The 17771-nt window shown below is 43.0% G+C and overlaps 1 protein-coding gene across 1 annotated transcript; it reads left to right on the top strand.

The window, feature by feature from the left end:
- Window positions 1-507: 507 nt before the first annotated feature.
- Window positions 508-16980, top strand: snx2 (sorting nexin 2). The gene is made up of 16 exons (XM_068760661.1): window positions 508-612; window positions 4187-4286; window positions 4368-4531; window positions 5037-5103; window positions 6499-6542; window positions 6901-7042; window positions 7274-7352; window positions 7996-8071; window positions 9885-9998; window positions 10273-10366; window positions 10535-10740; window positions 11197-11340; window positions 13602-13613; window positions 14325-14405; window positions 14537-14608; window positions 14775-16980. The coding sequence occupies exons 1-16, from the start codon at window positions 514-516 to the stop codon at window positions 14823-14825; spliced, it is 1545 nt and encodes a 514-aa protein (XP_068616762.1). The 5' UTR covers window positions 508-513; the 3' UTR covers window positions 14826-16980.
- Window positions 16981-17771: the final 791 nt, after the last annotated feature.

Here is a 17771-nt window from a genome sequence, read left to right as displayed (position 1 = left end):
CATGGATACCATTTTAATTGCTCGAGTAATTGCTTGCCATGAATAATTTTTGTGAAAATAAAAAAATCTGAAAAGAGTCATCTGTGGAATGGCCAGGTGAAAAAAGAGGTTATATATTCAAGGATGACATTTAAATAATAATTCTCACACTTCTCTTATTTTAAAAACAAACAATTTTTTTACTGCTACTTCAAAATAAATAAAAGTTCTCAATTTAATTTCAGAAAGTTGACTTTTAAGAAATAAAAAATAATCACGTGGCTCTCATTCTCTTCTGCATTAGCAGCCCTCGTAGCCCAGAAACGAGGGATTCAAGGAACGGCATCAGAGTGCGACTTCTTCTCGGCTTTCTCCTCTCTGGCTCCCGTCAGGAGTTCAGCTGGTCACATGACGGAGCTGGGACTCCCTGCTCCTCCTCTCCTCCTGTCAGTCGGCTGTTCTCTCTGTCTGTCACTGTGTTTGTCTACTAGCTAGCTGCTACTGCTAGCTATCCCCACCACCAACGACGTAAACATGGCGGACACAGCCAGGGACCCTCCAGTGGAGAACACCGACTTCCATGAGTTGGAAGACGGGGAGGAACTGTTCCCAGAGCCGTCCGCCACGCAGGAGGTGAGGAGGAGGAGGAGGAGGAGGAGGAGGAGGAGGAGGAGGCCGAGTGGAGCTGTGGCAGGCAGGGCGTGATGCTTCTGTATGGTGGCGGTGGGTGGGAGAGAGGCTGAAGGGAGACCCGCTAAAGGGTGAATACGTGAACGGGGTGAGGGTGAATACGTGAACGAGGCTGCTTCTGTCGGAGCTCCAAATTAATAAATCATTTCCGTTGCCGGCATTCAGTGAAACGGACACTTAAACTATTACGGTGTTGCGTGTAACAGCGCCGAAGACGGCCTTCGATACGACATACGGCGGCCGAGGAGGGTCATATTCAGTCAGAGAAAGGCGCATGCTAATCGTGTTTACCCACCGTCAGGTGACAGTCACGCAGGTGTGGGTGATGCATTCAGGACAGACCGGAAAATAGTCGAAACGTTCAAAGTACTTGTATAAATATTAGATATTTGAACTAGTTGAAGTCGACGGGTAAAGTTTGGAAATGTTCCTCACAGTTTCCTGCATGTTATGTGTTGTGTCCACAGCGTGTCTGTGTCGTCCTCGGCTTTGGAAACCCATGTTTCGTGTAAACAATGATGAAAATAAAAGCGACATCGAGAAGCTGCAGTAACTTCACGGAGTCTCTTTCATTCACCGAGAGCTCGGTCGTAACGTCTCTCTCCAGGCCTGCGTGTCCTGCGGGGGACTTCCTGGACTGTGTTTGGGCACCTCTGGCGTTACTGTCGGCCTCGGCCCGAGCCGCTGGCTGGGCCCTGATGATGATCACACTTGTGGAACGAGTTTTTTTTTTTTTTTTTTCCCCCTCTCTCTCCGCTTTCTAAACATGTTTCGTAATGCTTGGTTTGGTTTAGCGGTTGGATAAATGGTGTGTTTGATTTTGGTAACTGTCGACACAGCCCTTTCTGGTTCACTTGAATGCACACACACACGCACACACACACACACACACACACAGTGTTCCAGATTCGGATTAATTCACACATTCTTCTCTCCTGTTTGGTAGAAACATGTGGTTTTCCCGAGAAAGAGAGCGTCTTCCACATTTAAAACAGATCTGCGTAAACACAGCCCGTGCGGACCTTTGACATTCGTCTCCGTCTTTTAGCGCACCGGACTTGGGACTTTCTCTTAGTCATTCTTGATCGATCCTCTTTTGTGCTTGTTTCTTTTCCTTTCGTATGAACTCCCCAGACATTCAACGCAGGAATTGGCAGCTACATAAAGTTGAAGTAAAGCGACGGGCAGTTTGGTTCAGATGCTACGACTGTAGCGTTGCGTTGCGTTGCGTTCATGTTTCCCACCGGGAGGAGTGACTTCTCTCGTGCTGCTTTGAGTCCCGGCCTTCGCTGTGATTTCTCTTATCGTGTTGGTGGAACGCTGGGTCAGATGTAACTGGTTGTTCCTTCTGTTCCCAGTTTAATGCTCGTTGTTTTTATATCTGTCAGCATGTGCAGATATTAGAGCTGCTGTTTGTTCAACTGGTCCATTAAATCATTCTCCGTTGAATCCGGATTAGTCTCGGACGTTTTGAATGGATGGCTAGTCAAACTGTGTGTGTTCGTGTGTGTGTGTGCGTGTGTGTGTGTGTGTGTGTGTTTCCTTCCTCTGACCTCTCCATGCGTTTGCTGAGTAAGGAAGAAGGAAGCTCCTCGTTATCATCACTCACTTCCTCTTGGTTCCGTTCACCCCTTCCTCTTTCTATGCACTCAGCTAGAGTCTCTCCATCCTTCCCTCCCCTCCGTTCCTCACGCTGGAGCCGACGGGAGAAGCCCCCGCCTGCCGGCTGATCAAACCCCCTAACGTTTGTGTGACGGGCTCCCTCAGAGTTAAAGCTTTAGCTTGTGTGGCTTTCACCAGAACTGGAAGTTAAAGAATCTTCCACGATAATTCATGTCTCAAGAATCGATTCTATAAACAGAAAAGTGTCTGTTGATCCTTCGTGTTTTAGATAAAGACGATGCACTCTGTAAAACTGTCCTACTGGACTTTGGGCTTGTCCCCTGAGCAAATCAACTTTCTCCTCTTCACCCTGTCCTTTGCATCGTCCTCCCCGACACCAGCCACTCTCATGTCCTCCCTCACTACGTCCATGTATCTTCTCCTGGGTCGACCTATAGCCCTGTTCCCTGGCAGTTCCATCCTCAGCATCCTTCTACCGATATAGTCCCCGTCTCTCCTCTGGACATGTCCAAACCATCAAAGTCTAACTTTGTCTCCAAAACGCCTAACCTTCACTGTCCCTCTTATTGTCTCATTTCTAATCCTGTCCAAAGGTGTCCGAGTTGGGACACCGTCATGTGATCAGCTCTCAGATGAAGGACGACTCTTGTGAAGTTGATTTATGAGCGCTGGTTTCTTTCTGCAGGAGTTGTTGCAGAGGATGGACCGCTCTCGCTCGCTTTAAGCTTCCACCGTCCCGGTATCGGGGGGGGGTAGAAATCAAAGTCCAGTTTGAGGAATCCTGACATGACAAACAAGCGACGACAGCTTTTATTACATTTTAAGGGTCAAAGTTCTAAACATTTTACCCTCCGTGCAACTGATCATGCATCCAGTGAAAATGCCGCTTCCAGCAGTAGCTGAGCAGCCGCTCAGCTGATGGACGGCGTGCTGGTTTATTTTATTAGATCTACTGTAAACGCTAAACCCATTTCAGAAGACTTTTCAATGCACCCAAGCTTTACAGCATTTCATACTTGAGTCGGTCGTTGTTGCGCCTGTCATGACGCTGTACCATTCAGACGAAGGAACGGGAACACAAATGTACTGCAGTATTACAGCTCAGGCTACACCGAAGTCGCCCTCGTTGTCACTAGTGTAGTTTTAGCTACTTATTCCTGAGCGCCAGGCTGTTTCCCTTTCCTCACTGGCAGGCAGGAAGTCCTGTGGCACAACAGGAAGGATGACACAAGTTGCTGGAAGCTTCCTCCTTCTTCTTCTTCTTCTTCTTCATTGAAATATGTTGAGTCTGCACAGTGACAGTTCAGAGGTTTCTCCTCCGTTGCTGCTTTCCTCAGATGAAGGCGTGCCTGATGCTGGACTAACGAAGCGTCAGTGACGATGTACTCTTGAACCTCTTATTTCAATGAAGGATTTAAGTATTAAATACTGCCGGCATATGGTAAACAATAGTAATGTAGAAGATGAATTAATTATCTATACTAGTAACGTATGATATTAAGCAGCACTCCACTTTCTATTACTTGTTACTTACAGTGGAACCTCGGTTCTCGAACATAAATTGTTTCGTAACACTGTTCGGAAACAGATTTGTTCAAAAACCGAAAATATATTACTAGATGACTCTGTTCCTACGCTAAAGAGAATAAAGCGAAGCAACAAACCTGCACAACCTTTCTCCTCTGGCCGGTCCACTCAAACTGAACCTTTTCGGTTAGGCTCCGCCTTCTTTCGCGTGTCTTCGGTTTGCCTCGGCTCCACTCGAGTGTTCCAACTCTGAAAATTTGTTCGCCTTCCAAGGCAATTCAAACTCCATTTTTTTGTTCGACTCCTGAGTCGTTCGAGAATCTCGGTTCTGCGGTACTTTCTGAACTGGTCTGGTTCTGTCTTTCAGTCCGGACCAGCCAGTCTACCTGCTCAAGACATCAGCACCCACTTAAATGGGCCCAAACGGGACTCGTTGTTTGATGACGATCCAGAGGACCTGTTTGCAGGTACGCCCCCCCCCCCCCCCCCCCCCCCCCACACACACACACACACATTCACTGTGCCTTTTTTCGTTTGTGCTCTCGTAGAGGCCACGGAGGAGGTTTCGTTGTTGGACAGTCCAGAGAGAGACGTCCTTCTGTCTGACGGCCCGTCGCCTGCCATCACCCCCATCACGCCTCCCACCTCCGTCATCGCCCCTCGCATCACCCTCGCCCACGACGATATGTTCACACACTCCTCTTTTGACGAGGTGACGGCGCTCTCACACGCGCACACGCGCACACACACACACACACACACACAATTTTTACACTCTACTTTTGTCGGTGTTTCGCATCCTTCGGGTTTTGTGTTTTCTGTTTGTGGGCAGCTTTTGAAAAGGTGAACTAATAAGTCTGAGCTGAGAGTTTCAGCTGGACGCCAGAGTCATGATCACAAAAGTATTTGATTTTTATACTGTTTATTGATCTTTTTGCATGTATGTTGTTCTTTGCCCTGGTTTCTAGTTTTCTCACTGATAGATTTTCTCTTCATACATTATGTTTGTTCTTAGAGGTGTGATCACACTTACGTTGACTCACTTCAGAGAAGTATTATATTATTACAGTATTCTACTTAATTATTCATATGAATATAAAGACGCAAGGAAAAAACTTCATTGAGTATCTCGCGTTGTAAACCTGCTCTCCTCTCGTATTAACGAGTGTAACCACGACAGCGGCCCTTTTCAAGTGTCGTATTTGTGTTACCTGCAGGTCGAGGAGGAGGAGGGTGCCGATTCCTTTGACATCCATATATCAGTGTCGGACCCAGAGAAAGTTGGTGAGTATGCTTTCATTTCACATCCCTGCAGCTGAAGATCAGGTCAGACTGGCGTTTTTGTAATGCTCACCCCCCTCTCGGAACGTGACGGATATGCTGGAGGACATATTTCACATCATCTTATGTCTGTCAAAGCTGACGAGGGGTGAAATGAGACAGCAGTTTACGACGTAGCCGTGATTGTCGCCCCCTGCAGCCTGTTCTGCGTCATTACCGCCCCTATTGGCACCAACGTTTGTGGTGTAGAGCTGACAACGTGACGTATTGGTTTTGCAACTAGAAAACAAAGTTTAAAATGAGTTTCCTGTTCAGAGCTTAGATTATTAGGTTGTCAACATGCCTGTTAGTTCTGTGACTAGAAAACAAATTCAACAACCAGTTGAACCGGTTTGATGTTGGCTTGTATTTCTGTTTCAAACATGAATTCTTCTATTTCCAGTGGGGAAGAAAAGTATTTGGCAGCAACAGTTTAAAGTTATCCCACTTTAATAGATGAGGACGGGGGGGGGGATTATACAAATAAATAAACAATTTATTTATATAATAGTGTAGAAAATAAATATGTGGTCAATAGCAAAAGTTCAACTCAATATTTTGTAGTGCAACCTCGGTTGGCAATGACAGAGGCCAAACATTCCCTGTAGCTCTAGAGCTGTGGTTTGGGGCTGTCGCTAGGCAACACAGACTTTCAACTCCCAACAGATATTTTCTGTTGTATGAGGTCTGGAGACTGGCGAGGCCACTCCAGGACCTTGACGTGGTATCCTGTCCCCTTTGCAGAAAAGCAAGCAGCCCCAAAGCGTAATGTCGCCCCATCATTTTAGAATGAGTTAATTATCAGAATTAATTTATCCTGAAAATGAAAAAATATCAAAACTTATGATGTAGAATCGTATATAAAAAATGATAGACTTGGCTTTAAATAGTTTTAAATATGATTTCAGTCACTGACTTTAGAAACTGTCATGGCACCATTTAACTTCTACCGAATAACACCCTGATGAACGCCAACGGAGCTGGGACTTGCAAAGGCATGACCTGCAAAGCCTGCCTTCTGGAGCAGATGTTCCATTTAAGATCTGAAGATGGAGACACGCTGGTCTGGAAGAGGAGAAGATCAATCTATATGGTTGAAGTAGGAAGTAAAGGAAATGAGAGGAAACAGTGTTGCAGGAGAATCATGGAGCGCTTTGAACCGCTTGATCTTCACTACGGTGGAAACAAGGGAACTAAATGAACTGAGCTACTGCAGAACAATAGAAAGACATTCATAGGTGCGAGTAGCAGGACACACACACACAAATTAGTGCTGTTTGAAATTGACTGTGTTCGCTTGTGTGCCTGTTGCCGCTCATTACTGATGAGGTAATGTTGAATTGTGTGTGTGTGTTCCAGGTGATGGAATGAATGCATACATGGCCTACAAAGTGACGACCAGGGTGAGATTTACATCACACAATTTGATGTCTCTCATACTTGGATGGTAAAAGGAAAATTCTATCCATCAACCCAAACATCGGGCCGCGCTTTTACGTAAACACAGAATTATATTTGTTCCAGAGGAAAAGATAGACACAAGTTTTCACCTTTTTTATAGAGGTGCATGACATAATGGTTAAAAAAACATGAATGTGATGTTACTGCATAGTCATACTTAAGCCAGTAACATGACGTACTGTAATTGAATGGGTTAGAATAGCAGCGTACTGTTAGCGTCAGCGTTAATGTGAACGTTCAGGTCATTTCCTGTTTGTTAACTGCTGCCTCTCTCTCTCTCCCTCTTTGTCACTCACCCAGACCTCCTTGTCTTCATTTAAGAACAGTGACTTTTCAGTAAAGAGACGCTTCAGTGATTTTCTGGGTCTGCACAGTAAACTTGCCTCCAGGTACCTGCACATAGGCTACATCGTCCCTCCGGCACCGGAGAAAAGCATTGTGGGTAAGCAAAGTCACACGCTCCCTCTACCATGATCACTTTTCTCCAAAACAGAAGTTCACCAGTCAAATGTCGGACATGTTTTTTGCCAGATGTTTGGCAATCACTTTTAAGGAACCCCCCCCCCCCCCCCCCCCCCCTAATACAGTCTGTGTGGAATCGTACCTACGCATTTGCGAGATTGTTTTTGTCCCGATCGTTAATCAATTCTGATAATGAGGCTCTCCTCTGCAGGGATGACCAAGGTGAAGGTGGGGAAGGAGGACCAGTCGTCCAATGAGTTTGTGGAGAAGAGGAGGTCGGCACTGGAGAGGTACGATGATGCATAATAAATTGTTCTCTGCTGCTTGTTCTGGAGAATCTAAAGAAGCCGTTTCTCCACAGAAACATTTCTACTTGAATAAATCATCCAACAGTTGTTTGATTTCAGGCAGTCACTGGATTGAATTCATATTTGAGACTAGCAATACAAAGCAGTCAGCTGTTCTCTAATCTGTCCTCTGTGGTTTGTTCAGCCTAACTCACGAAACTGCTAGCAGGTGTTCATGAGCGGTTTTCTCTTTTCATATAAAATAATTATTTCCATCTTTATTCGCATTATAATTCAATCACTCAACGCAAACTCGGGTACAACTTTCCAGTATGACAGGTTGAAACACAAAAGTCACTATCACAGCATGCATGTTGTGTGTTTGTGTGCGTGTTGAAAACTGAGGAGGGGGTGGGGTCGACATTCTGCTGCCTTTTACTGGTTGTGTTTGATAGGAATGTGTGATGGAGCTCAGGGCTGCAGGACTCCATGCTGATGGACACACACACACACACACACACACACACCCTAATCTTTAAATAATCAGCCATGAGGATCATATTGAATGACTGGATTAGAAGCAGGTCGTCATAATAAGTGACGTTTTAAGCATTTTCTATGGAGCGTTATTTTTTCTCTCTTTCAGGTACCTGATGCGAACAGTGAAGCATCCCATCCTGCTGAAGGATACTGATGTCCTGCAGTTTCTAGAGAACTCAGAGGTAAACTAAACAATGATCTGATAATTCGGTCAACATGTTGGCATCAACGTCAGTCAGTGTGACTCAACAAACCCCCACAAAGCTGCTCGGAGCAGAGTCGGAGCTCTGCTCTTCATTTCTGCACCATTTCTGAATATTACGTTTTGTTACCGGTAAACTGACGAGGCCACAACTAGAAACCTCGTCATCAGTAATCGACCAACCTGTGAAGGGAATTTTGGCTTCGTCTCGTGAACAACTTCAACCACATGCCTGCTTTTGTCTGAAGTGTTCCTCCGGAGTGTAATTGTTATGGAGGCGGTAGTGTTAAATGGATCCAGTAGCGCGGAACATCATTGTTGGACACACTAACCATAGAATGTGCCTCAGAAGCTCTGCCTCTAATGGGGCAAATACAAATAAAACCGCTCCAAAAGAGACAAAAACTGCCCCGTGAATGCAGACTCAAGCAGTGAAACGTCCCAACAAGGTCAAAGCAGCGAGTGTGGCTGGGCCGCTAAAAACTGCCTGAGGGTTTACGGCCCCGTGGCGTTTCCTGTTTCCTCTTATTGCCCACTCCAACTAAATCTTCTGTAACATTTCATCTTGTTGATTCAAACTGTCTTCCTCCCCCTCCCCCACCACCTCCCCCTCCTCCTCCTCCTCTGCTACCCACCTAAGCGGTGGTGGGATTGTGTTGGGAAGGAGCCAGCAGTCGTTGGGCCCACAATAAATGGCCTTGTGTCACAGATTTAACAGATGAATCACTCGGACGCTTGACCGAGCGTGTCGGTTCACCCGGCCCGCCTAATGAAACAACTAGGGGGGGGGGGGGGCAATTGAAAGCTATTTTTTAACTGCCTCTGCTTCCACTAGTTTACCATCGTCCCACCCTCGGCATATTCCTCCGGGGCCGAGCGTCCCCTTGCTGCCGCTGTGGCTCCGATTAAATGAAATTGGAGGGTAGGGGGGTAAATCTGCTCCTGCACCAGAGGAAACCCAGCATGTCCGGGGGAAAAGTAAACTTTCCCAAAATGAAGAAAAATGAGCTTATTTTCAGACCTTCAGCCGTTCTCAGAGTGAAGTGATGGTTTTTGCTGCTGTGAAATTTGCTCGCCACACAAAGTGGCTGGATTAAATCTGACTGGTGCTAAAAAGGTGAGAGACTTTACAATCAGAGCAGAGGAGAGGAAAGACCAGAGAGAGAGAGAGAGAAAGTATGGAGCAGAAAAGAGAAGGTGAGAATAGAAGAGATGTGAAGGTTAAAGTACGAAAAGAAAGACAACAGAGTGCATGAAAGTACTTTATTTTAAATGAGGGAGAAGATCTGATGAAAATGAAGGGATGAAAGAACCAAAGAAAAAGAGACCAATGCAAGAATGGATGGAGCAAAAACAATGGAGCCTTCACACTGTTATCACCCTGATAAGAGAGAAGCAAACTCCAAAAAAGGAATCAGAGAAGAATGAGATGATGGAACTGAACAACGGGAGAGTGAATTCTTTAAATCCTGAAATGTTTTTCCTCCCAATGGGGTGGATCGTGCGTTTTAAGACTTTAAACAAGACACACCGGTGCACAAAGTGTTCGGCTCTCGTGATGGAGAAGCTGGATCAGCTGGAATGAATTAGCACCGAACAGAGAATGTGTTCAGGAGAGGGGTGACTCTATCTCATGCTCATACTGATGGAATTTATACTTTGGAAGCCAACTGGACGACTCGGCACAACAAATACCAAAGCAGATGTTTTGTACTAAAATATCCTCAATGCACCTTTTTAAAAGGAGAGCATGAACTGTTTTTAAAATGTTCATTTGTTTGTTTGTTGTCCAGTTGCCGCGGGCAGTCAGCACTCAGGCTCTGAGCAGCGCCGGACTTCTCCGAATGGTCAACAAGGCAGCAGATGCGGTCAACAAGATGACAATCAAGATGAACGAGTCAGACGCTGTGAGTCAAAGAGGGAGGAGAGTGCAAAGCATGAAACAAAGAGAGGAGGAGGCGCGATGAAGGAAGGGAATTGAGTGAGCAGGAAAGTGTAAATTAAATATTTATCAAACGAAATATGAACTGATAAGGGAAGAGATGTGAGAAGAAGGCTGGTGAAATAAAGAATTATGGAAGGAGAGATGAAGGGATGAGAAGGAAGGGAAAATGGAAGCAAGGAACTAGGGTGGCAGAAGAGTGGAAGAGATGATATAACTTCTAATTGTCTCTGTGTCAGTGGTTCGAGGAGAAGCAGCAGCATTTTGAGAATCTGGATGTCCAGCTGAGGAAGCTTCACATCAGCGTGGAGTCTCTGGTCTGTCATAGAAAAGGTACGACGTGAAAAGTCGCATCTGTGTTTCAGGTCTGGAAAGTTGCCGTCTCTTCATCGTGTCACACAGAGCTGCTGTTTTCTCAAAGTGAAACTTTTCAGAATTGGTGTAGTTGTGAAAATCACAAAAAACAGTCTGAGACCCCGAGCCGCCACGTCTCCTCTGCAGAGCTGTCTGCTAACACGGCGCAGTTCGCCAAGTCGGCGGCCATGTTGGGGAACAGCGAGGACCACACCGCGCTCTCTCGTGCTCTGTCCCAGCTGGCTGAGGTAGAGGAGAAGATCGACCAGCTTCATCAGGATCAGGCCAACGCAGACTTCCACCTCTTCGCTGAGCTGCTGGGAGACTACGTCCGCCTCATCGCCGCTGTGAAGGTGCGACCGCCCGGAGATCCTGCTTCACGATGAGGAACGCCAGAATCTGAGCTCTTTATGCGTTTCATCTAACGCGTAGAGTATTTCCATTGTTCACATACAGGTTATGTGTTTTGGTGATTGGTGGGCCGAGGATAGGATGATTACATTTAGAATCTGGATTCTAAATTGCCCTTTTTGTGTCGTCATGGTTGTGAGATATGGCCATTTTACCAAATTTACTGACATTGTGAAAGTTAATAATTGGTCCATCTCCATGGCAACATTATTGTACGATTTGGTGCATTGAAACGACAACTGAAGGGGATACGGAATGGAATACCGTACATGTATTTACATGCTCCTGTGGCTTGGATGCTGCTCCAGATAATCGTACTTTAGTAAACGGTGACTTGTAATTGAAACTTGACAATGATTGTTGAAAGTGATTTTTTAATTGTGTGTGTGCGTGACCAGGGTGTGTTTGACCACCGCATGAAGACGTGGCAGAAGTGGCAGGACAGCCAGATGCTGCTGCAGAAGAAACGAGAAGCGGAAGCCAAGCTGCAGTTCACCAACAAACCTGACAAACTTCAGCAGGCCAAAGATGAAATCAAAGAGGTGAGACGGCGGCGCTAAATGCTAATTTCACTCTCCTCTCATAGAGGAAAAAGAGTGTCAGCAAACAGTGGGAAAAGTGACAGGAATATGATCTAAATCCATCAGAAAGCTAATGCTACATAACGAAGCATTTAAAGCAATTGCTTTCCTTGTCATTTTTATACTATATCCTGTTTATGAAATTTACAATTCCCAGGAATCACTCTCCTCTCTGTTGGTATGTCCAGTCGGCTAAAAGAAGTGCACCTCTGCAGTTCAGTCATGTGAAAACCTTTTTTTGGGCGGGGGGGGGTCCAGAAATCTTGTTTTCCATCAGCCTGCAGACTCCACATGAGCTCAGTACGACAAACAAGAGAGTAGAAAAGTACTTTATTAGAGCGTCTGTTGAAGCTGTCACCACACAAATTCATCCGCTCTGTCAGGATGAAACATACACTCTTCCTCGCTCTCACACACACGCTCACAGTTGGCGTGGTCAGGGGTCTTGTATTAGAGCAGAGGAGCTGTCAGATGGGGGGGGGGGGGGTGAAGGGGTGTTTTTAGGAGGTAGTGGAGGCTGTCAGGAGCTGCAGACGAGGACAGATCGCAGTAGAGTTACAACCAACATTTATTTGGAGCCGACATGAGTTTTGCCGCCTGTCAGGAGGCCGGTCTTGGTTCACGCCTTGACAACAGCAACAGAAAACACACAGCGGCTTTTTCTGTGGTCGAAAGAAGAGAGGAGTTTTAGTTTTCACACTGTTGCTGTTGGGAAGTTGATAAACAGCTGTTCCAGACGAGAGGAAAAATAATCTACAATCGGTGACCTGGACGTAGTCCTGAGCTCAAAAACCTAAAACGTCTTGAGGAGACTTCTGTTTGAAAGATTAGCAGTCGAGGAGTCGAATCTGTGAACGCAGCAGCCGTAAAGCAGTAGAAACACAGTTCATATATATATACACACGAAGAAATGTATTTATTTACTGCTTCCACAGTTGGTTCTTAGAACAAACATATATTATATATCATATTTATATTATGTTGCTCTGACATGCAGTTTGGTGCTGAATTTGTCAATTTTGACCGCAGGAGAAATGTAATGTTTCTCAGTGATATAAATACACAGTGGTGTTTTGAGAGTCGGTCAGATTATTTAACGACACTGCCACCTGTGGGCTACAAACAGAAACAACAGCTGGAGTTTGAACCTGCTTCTGAGAATCCTACGAAAAAGAAAATCATTATTATTATTCTCAGAAAATAAAAAGCAGGAGGTAATTATTCCTGGAATTTTATTTTTTAAATCATAAGTAGAGATTTCCTGCAAGTTTACTGGTCTGATGTCCAGTTTACATTTTGTTATTTAAGTATATTTGTTTTTGAAAGGAAAGATAAAACAATTTTATTAAATTGTGAAGTGGGTTAAATTACAAGTTGTAGTAAGATGTAGTATTACATCATCCATCTTTTTACCCAAACCCCTCTCTCTCCCAACTCATGCTGCTTTGTTCTAGTCAACATTAGCAACTCAACCCGATGGTATAAATTAGCCTGGTGGTTAGCAGACATCCAGCTTAACTAGTTGCGTGTATTAGTTATACTTTCTTTCTACAGATGCCTGCAGTTGAATCTCAGCTAACAAACAGAGTTGGCCATTGCTCAAATGTAGTTGCTAATATTCCCATAGGGAGAGCAACAATTTAGCGGCCTGCAGAGTTCATAGCGTCGGTGTCGGATCCGGATTGATGCACCATTTGGTTCCCCTGATTAACATTGTGTAATAAAATGTACAGGAGAATCCGCCTAGCTTTACACGGAGACACCAGATGGAGGACATCCACCTCCTAATCCCATCCTCGTTTATAAAAAGGTCATCTTTTCTGAAAACGTGGACGTATTTAATCTGGTAACATGCGTTGCTCGGTTATAACAAATGAAGTTCTGAATTTAAATAACGCATTTCTGAAAAGCCTGATTTACGTGTCACACGGAATTTCACGTACATGAACGTGGCCTAAAAAGGATCAAACTGATGATCAGAAACATGACAAATATGCACCTCCACTTTTAGTCTGTGTCAGCTCAGTTCCTGAGTTGTTGGTAGTGTACAGTGTTTGCATACCGTTAAGTTGCGGGTTAGACTCCGCTTTAAACGCGCTTGTCTCCTGCCAGTATTCTATTGTTTCAAGCTGGTGATTTTGTTTCGTCATGTCTTTGGAGTTTTTTTTTTCTTGCCTCTTAAATTTTGTTGCATTTTCCCTGCCATGCCTTTCCACAACCAGGAGATTGAGGAGGTAGGACCTGCCCCACCCGTTTGCCCGTCTGTCTGCCTGCCTGCCTGCTTCACACCTCTTATTTGCCTTATTGTAGAATTAGGTTATCATCTTTATCATTTAGTGGAGTATCATCATGGTGGCACTCATTTCTTGACGATTTGAGTCGCTGAACTCCAATTTACATTTGGGAAAACATTTTTCCTTTGTGAACATCAATGTTCAATTTGTTTTTGATTTGATTACAATTTTCACTTGGAAGCCTAAAATGTGATATCTGACAAACCCGTTCATGTGACCGCTTCAATAATTTCTCAGATATGTTTACTCTGAAACCTCAAATAACCAGCAAATTAAGCAAATGCAAACTCCATAGATCTTTTTGGTAAACTGATGCTCCTTCTGAATTTGATGCCAGCAACAAGGAACAAAAGACAGAAATGCAGTTTAAGCAGCTTCAGGTAAAGCGTTTTATTGGTAGCAGGTATTATGACCTAGTATAAAAGTGACATTAAAAAATACTCGGTCTTTGTTGTTGTAGCTTCAATAAAATATCCAGCATCTGTAACAATCTGAAAGCTTATAAAAATATTTATAGATTTTATTAATCAGAATATCCAAATAGAGCAACACGATTTCTCAACTGAAAAGGTGACCAAAAAAAATGTTTGTTTGTTTGTTTTTCATTTTAACACACATCATAGATTCTGTCTCCCTTCATTTGTGTTTCAGCTGGAGGGTAAGGTCCAGCAGGGAGAGAGGGACTTTGAGCAAATCTCCAAAACCATTCGCAAAGAAGTCAGCAGGTTTGAGGTGAGACGGATGGACAGAGGGATGGATGGATGGAAAAAAACTAATATTCGTCTGTTTATATAATATTCACCTGGAATTCTCTGTACTTTCAGTAACAGACACTTGTAATCCAGTGTATTTTATTTTAACAGAGAGTCAGAGTGAAGGATTTTAAAAGCATCATTATCAAATATCTGGAGTCACTGGTTCAGACACAACAACAGGTAACACCAATAATATAATCAAGCCACTAGTTTTCAAATATATTTGTAAATGTGATCTAAATTTAAAATATGTATATTTATCTTAGTTGTTATGTACAAATAAAAGAACTAGAACTAGAGTGTTTAATAGATGGTAAATAACTGAAAGATGAATTTTCTCCTCCAGCTGATAAAATACTGGGAGGCCTTCTTACCTGAGGCCAAGGCCATCTCATAGAGTCCACACACATTCAACAGACAGTCCCGACCGGGTCCGGTCAAGCCACTGTACCCATAATGCACCTGCCTTCCTGCGTCACTTTCATCCTGCCAGTTATGCCCTGAAGAAGTGAAGTGAGCCTGCGAATCAGCTCGGAGCGACTCTCCTCCGATTCACACACGTATTCCTCTTTTCTTTCTGCAGATTTCAGTGCTGTGTTCAAGTCCCGTTGGCGTCATTGTCATTCCCCTGATTGATGCTTTTTTAATTACAGTTTTGCACATCTCATACTCGTATTCCTTCTCAGTGAAATCAGACTAGAGGAAATTTAAGAAATAACTAATCATCCAAACCTAATTTTTATTAAATCTTTCACTTGAAATGTGTTATTTTTCCCACTATCCATATTATTTAATGGAGCTTGAGTAACCTTGCAACAGCATTCCTCTTCATACCAACAGTGTTTTACAACCGCCCATCGGTTTTTACGACTGGATTTTGTCACCAAACTGGAAGTGAATGGGGTTCATGGAGACTTTTTTTCTTTTCTTTTTTTTTTCCAATTTACTTTTATTGTGAAAAAAGAAAAAAATGGGGTTCATGGAGACTGTTGGATGAATTTCTCTGTAAATTTGACCTCAAAGAAACACATTCCTGCCATAAAAATGAAAAGTTGAACTCGAGCATTTTGGCCACATTACAAAACCTGAGCTGGTTCGAGAAGAAGCTGTGTTATGGTCAAGGACCCAGAGAAAGCTAGTAAGAAATTCTTAAAAGTACAATTATATTAGAATATTGAAACCATGTTTTTGGCTGTCAGGGTTACTTATTACATTTCTACACCAATGGATATATTCATTTATCTCGCAGTTGCTATGCTAACGATGCTTGAATACCGGTAGATTATTTTAGTCATAAACTTTGTGGTGTTATTTTATTTCATTTTTTTAAAGTTTGGAACATGAGCTGTGAAACTGATCCGGAGTCAGTGAGGAAGGACGTCTGACTGCATTGTTTGCTATTTTATGTTTTGTACTCCCCGTCAACCTTCTCACTTCCCCTCACGCCTTTTCAAATTAAGAGTTTTTCTGTTTTGTTTTGTTGTTGCTGTATGATCGTGAGTGAAGGCAACATATTCTTCTTCCGTGAGTCAAAAAGAACAGAAAAGGAAGAATTTCATCTTTTGGTTCAGTTTATTGCTGCTGTAAGAAAAAGCTTTCTTTTTTTTAGCCTTCTTTGACTAACTACGTGAAAGTACTTGATTAATTAACATAATTAAAGTCTTTTCTTTTCTTTTGATACTGAAATCATAATTTTTGCCAAAACGTTCACATAAAAGAAAAGAAAATTAAGGCGTAATTGCAGATAAAATTAGCTCCCAAACCAATGCTGATGTCACCAAAAGTGCATTTATTCAATTTAGCGACCGTGTATGTTGATTTTCTGCATGTCATTATGTTTAGGTGTGTAGATTAGATGGAGGTACGTGTAAGGTAGTAAAACAGGCCACTCAAAGTAAAATGTTAATGACTTTAAGAAACAGAAGCTAAGAATAAAAATAGATCTTTTATTCATTCACATAATATTTTTCACACCAACTTCCTCCTATGTTGTCATAACTAACTTACACTAACTATATTACACTGAGAAGATGAAACTATTCAACGTTCCTCTCAGGAGATCCTGTAAATATCTGAAAATGGAATTGTACGCTGTTTTCGGTGTGGCAGGAGGACCTGTCGTGCTCGCAGGAGTGTGTTTTGTCTGTAGCATCATTGTGACTGTTTCCTCCCAAGTGGGAAAAGTGCTCCTTTCTTGCTTTGCTCCTGCACATTTCATTACCAAAATGCTATTTCACATCCTGTCAGCTGTCAGAGCAGCTTCAAATGTCATGTTTTTCATCATTCACTGAAGTTTAAATTAAAAATGTAAACTTCAGCTCTTGTCCAGTTATTTCCTGTCTGAAAAAAAATCATTTTACACTGCGACTTTTTTTTTTCTTTTACTCTACATTGATGTCATCTATTGATGGGGAATTGTTGAGAAATGTAATTGTTTTTCATTTTCACCAATGAAGAAATGTTTTATTTGAGCTGATTTTTTTAAACTCTTGTTTTGACATTCTCGCAGCACGGCAGAGCATTTCAGAATTTTAATTACAATAAAGGAATGTATCTCATCCATGGTTGGACTTCTTTATGTATTAATAAGTACATCCATATTCTAAAATGGTCTTGAAATTTAAGGCAGCTGAATTTAAAAACTAGGAATTATACCTTATACAAAAAAAGTTCAAATAACTTCCAATCATCACCGCCAGCAGATTATTAATTTCCTGACTGCAGCGTGTTGCTATTGTTATTGCCATGTTGCTGAATTTTTCTGTTTGATCAGTTCACTATTTAAGTTACAAACATTGCATATTAAATTGCATAGTTGTAAAAATATATGGATAGATTATTGCTGTGTAACATAAATCTTTTCAGTTGATCAGGTTAAGAAAACCACACAACTCCATCGATCAATGATCAAATGTATTCAAGTAGATAATATTAAATAATAAATAAAGAAAAATATCATCCAATACAAGTTATGCAGCATTTTACAAAAACAAATGTCTGCACACAGCTCTTGGGGGGGGGGGGGGGGGGCACAAAAAATGACTTGGAGGGCCACATTTGGCCCCCGGGCCTTGAGTTTGACACATGTGTTATAGACCAATAGAATAAAATATTGCACATTCTCATTTAGTGGTCTCTGTGGATGGAACTCAGAGGTGTTGCAGACCATGCTCACTTAAAGATCAAGAGCTGCCCCTCCTCCCTGGATCTTGTAACACTAGGACAACACAAGAGTATACCTGTCTTGTCACGTGTCTCCCACCACCGCAGTAGAAGTATGGCTTTTCTCCAGCTTTATTTATTTTTTTTGTCCAATGAGTCTGTCAGAACCTCAAAATGATAA

Source organism: Brachionichthys hirsutus, chromosome 4 (assembly GCF_040956055.1).
Source record: "Brachionichthys hirsutus isolate HB-005 chromosome 4, CSIRO-AGI_Bhir_v1, whole genome shotgun sequence".
Lineage (NCBI taxonomy): Eukaryota > Metazoa > Chordata > Actinopteri > Lophiiformes > Brachionichthyidae > Brachionichthys > Brachionichthys hirsutus.
This window is presented reverse-complemented; position numbering and strand designations above follow the sequence as displayed.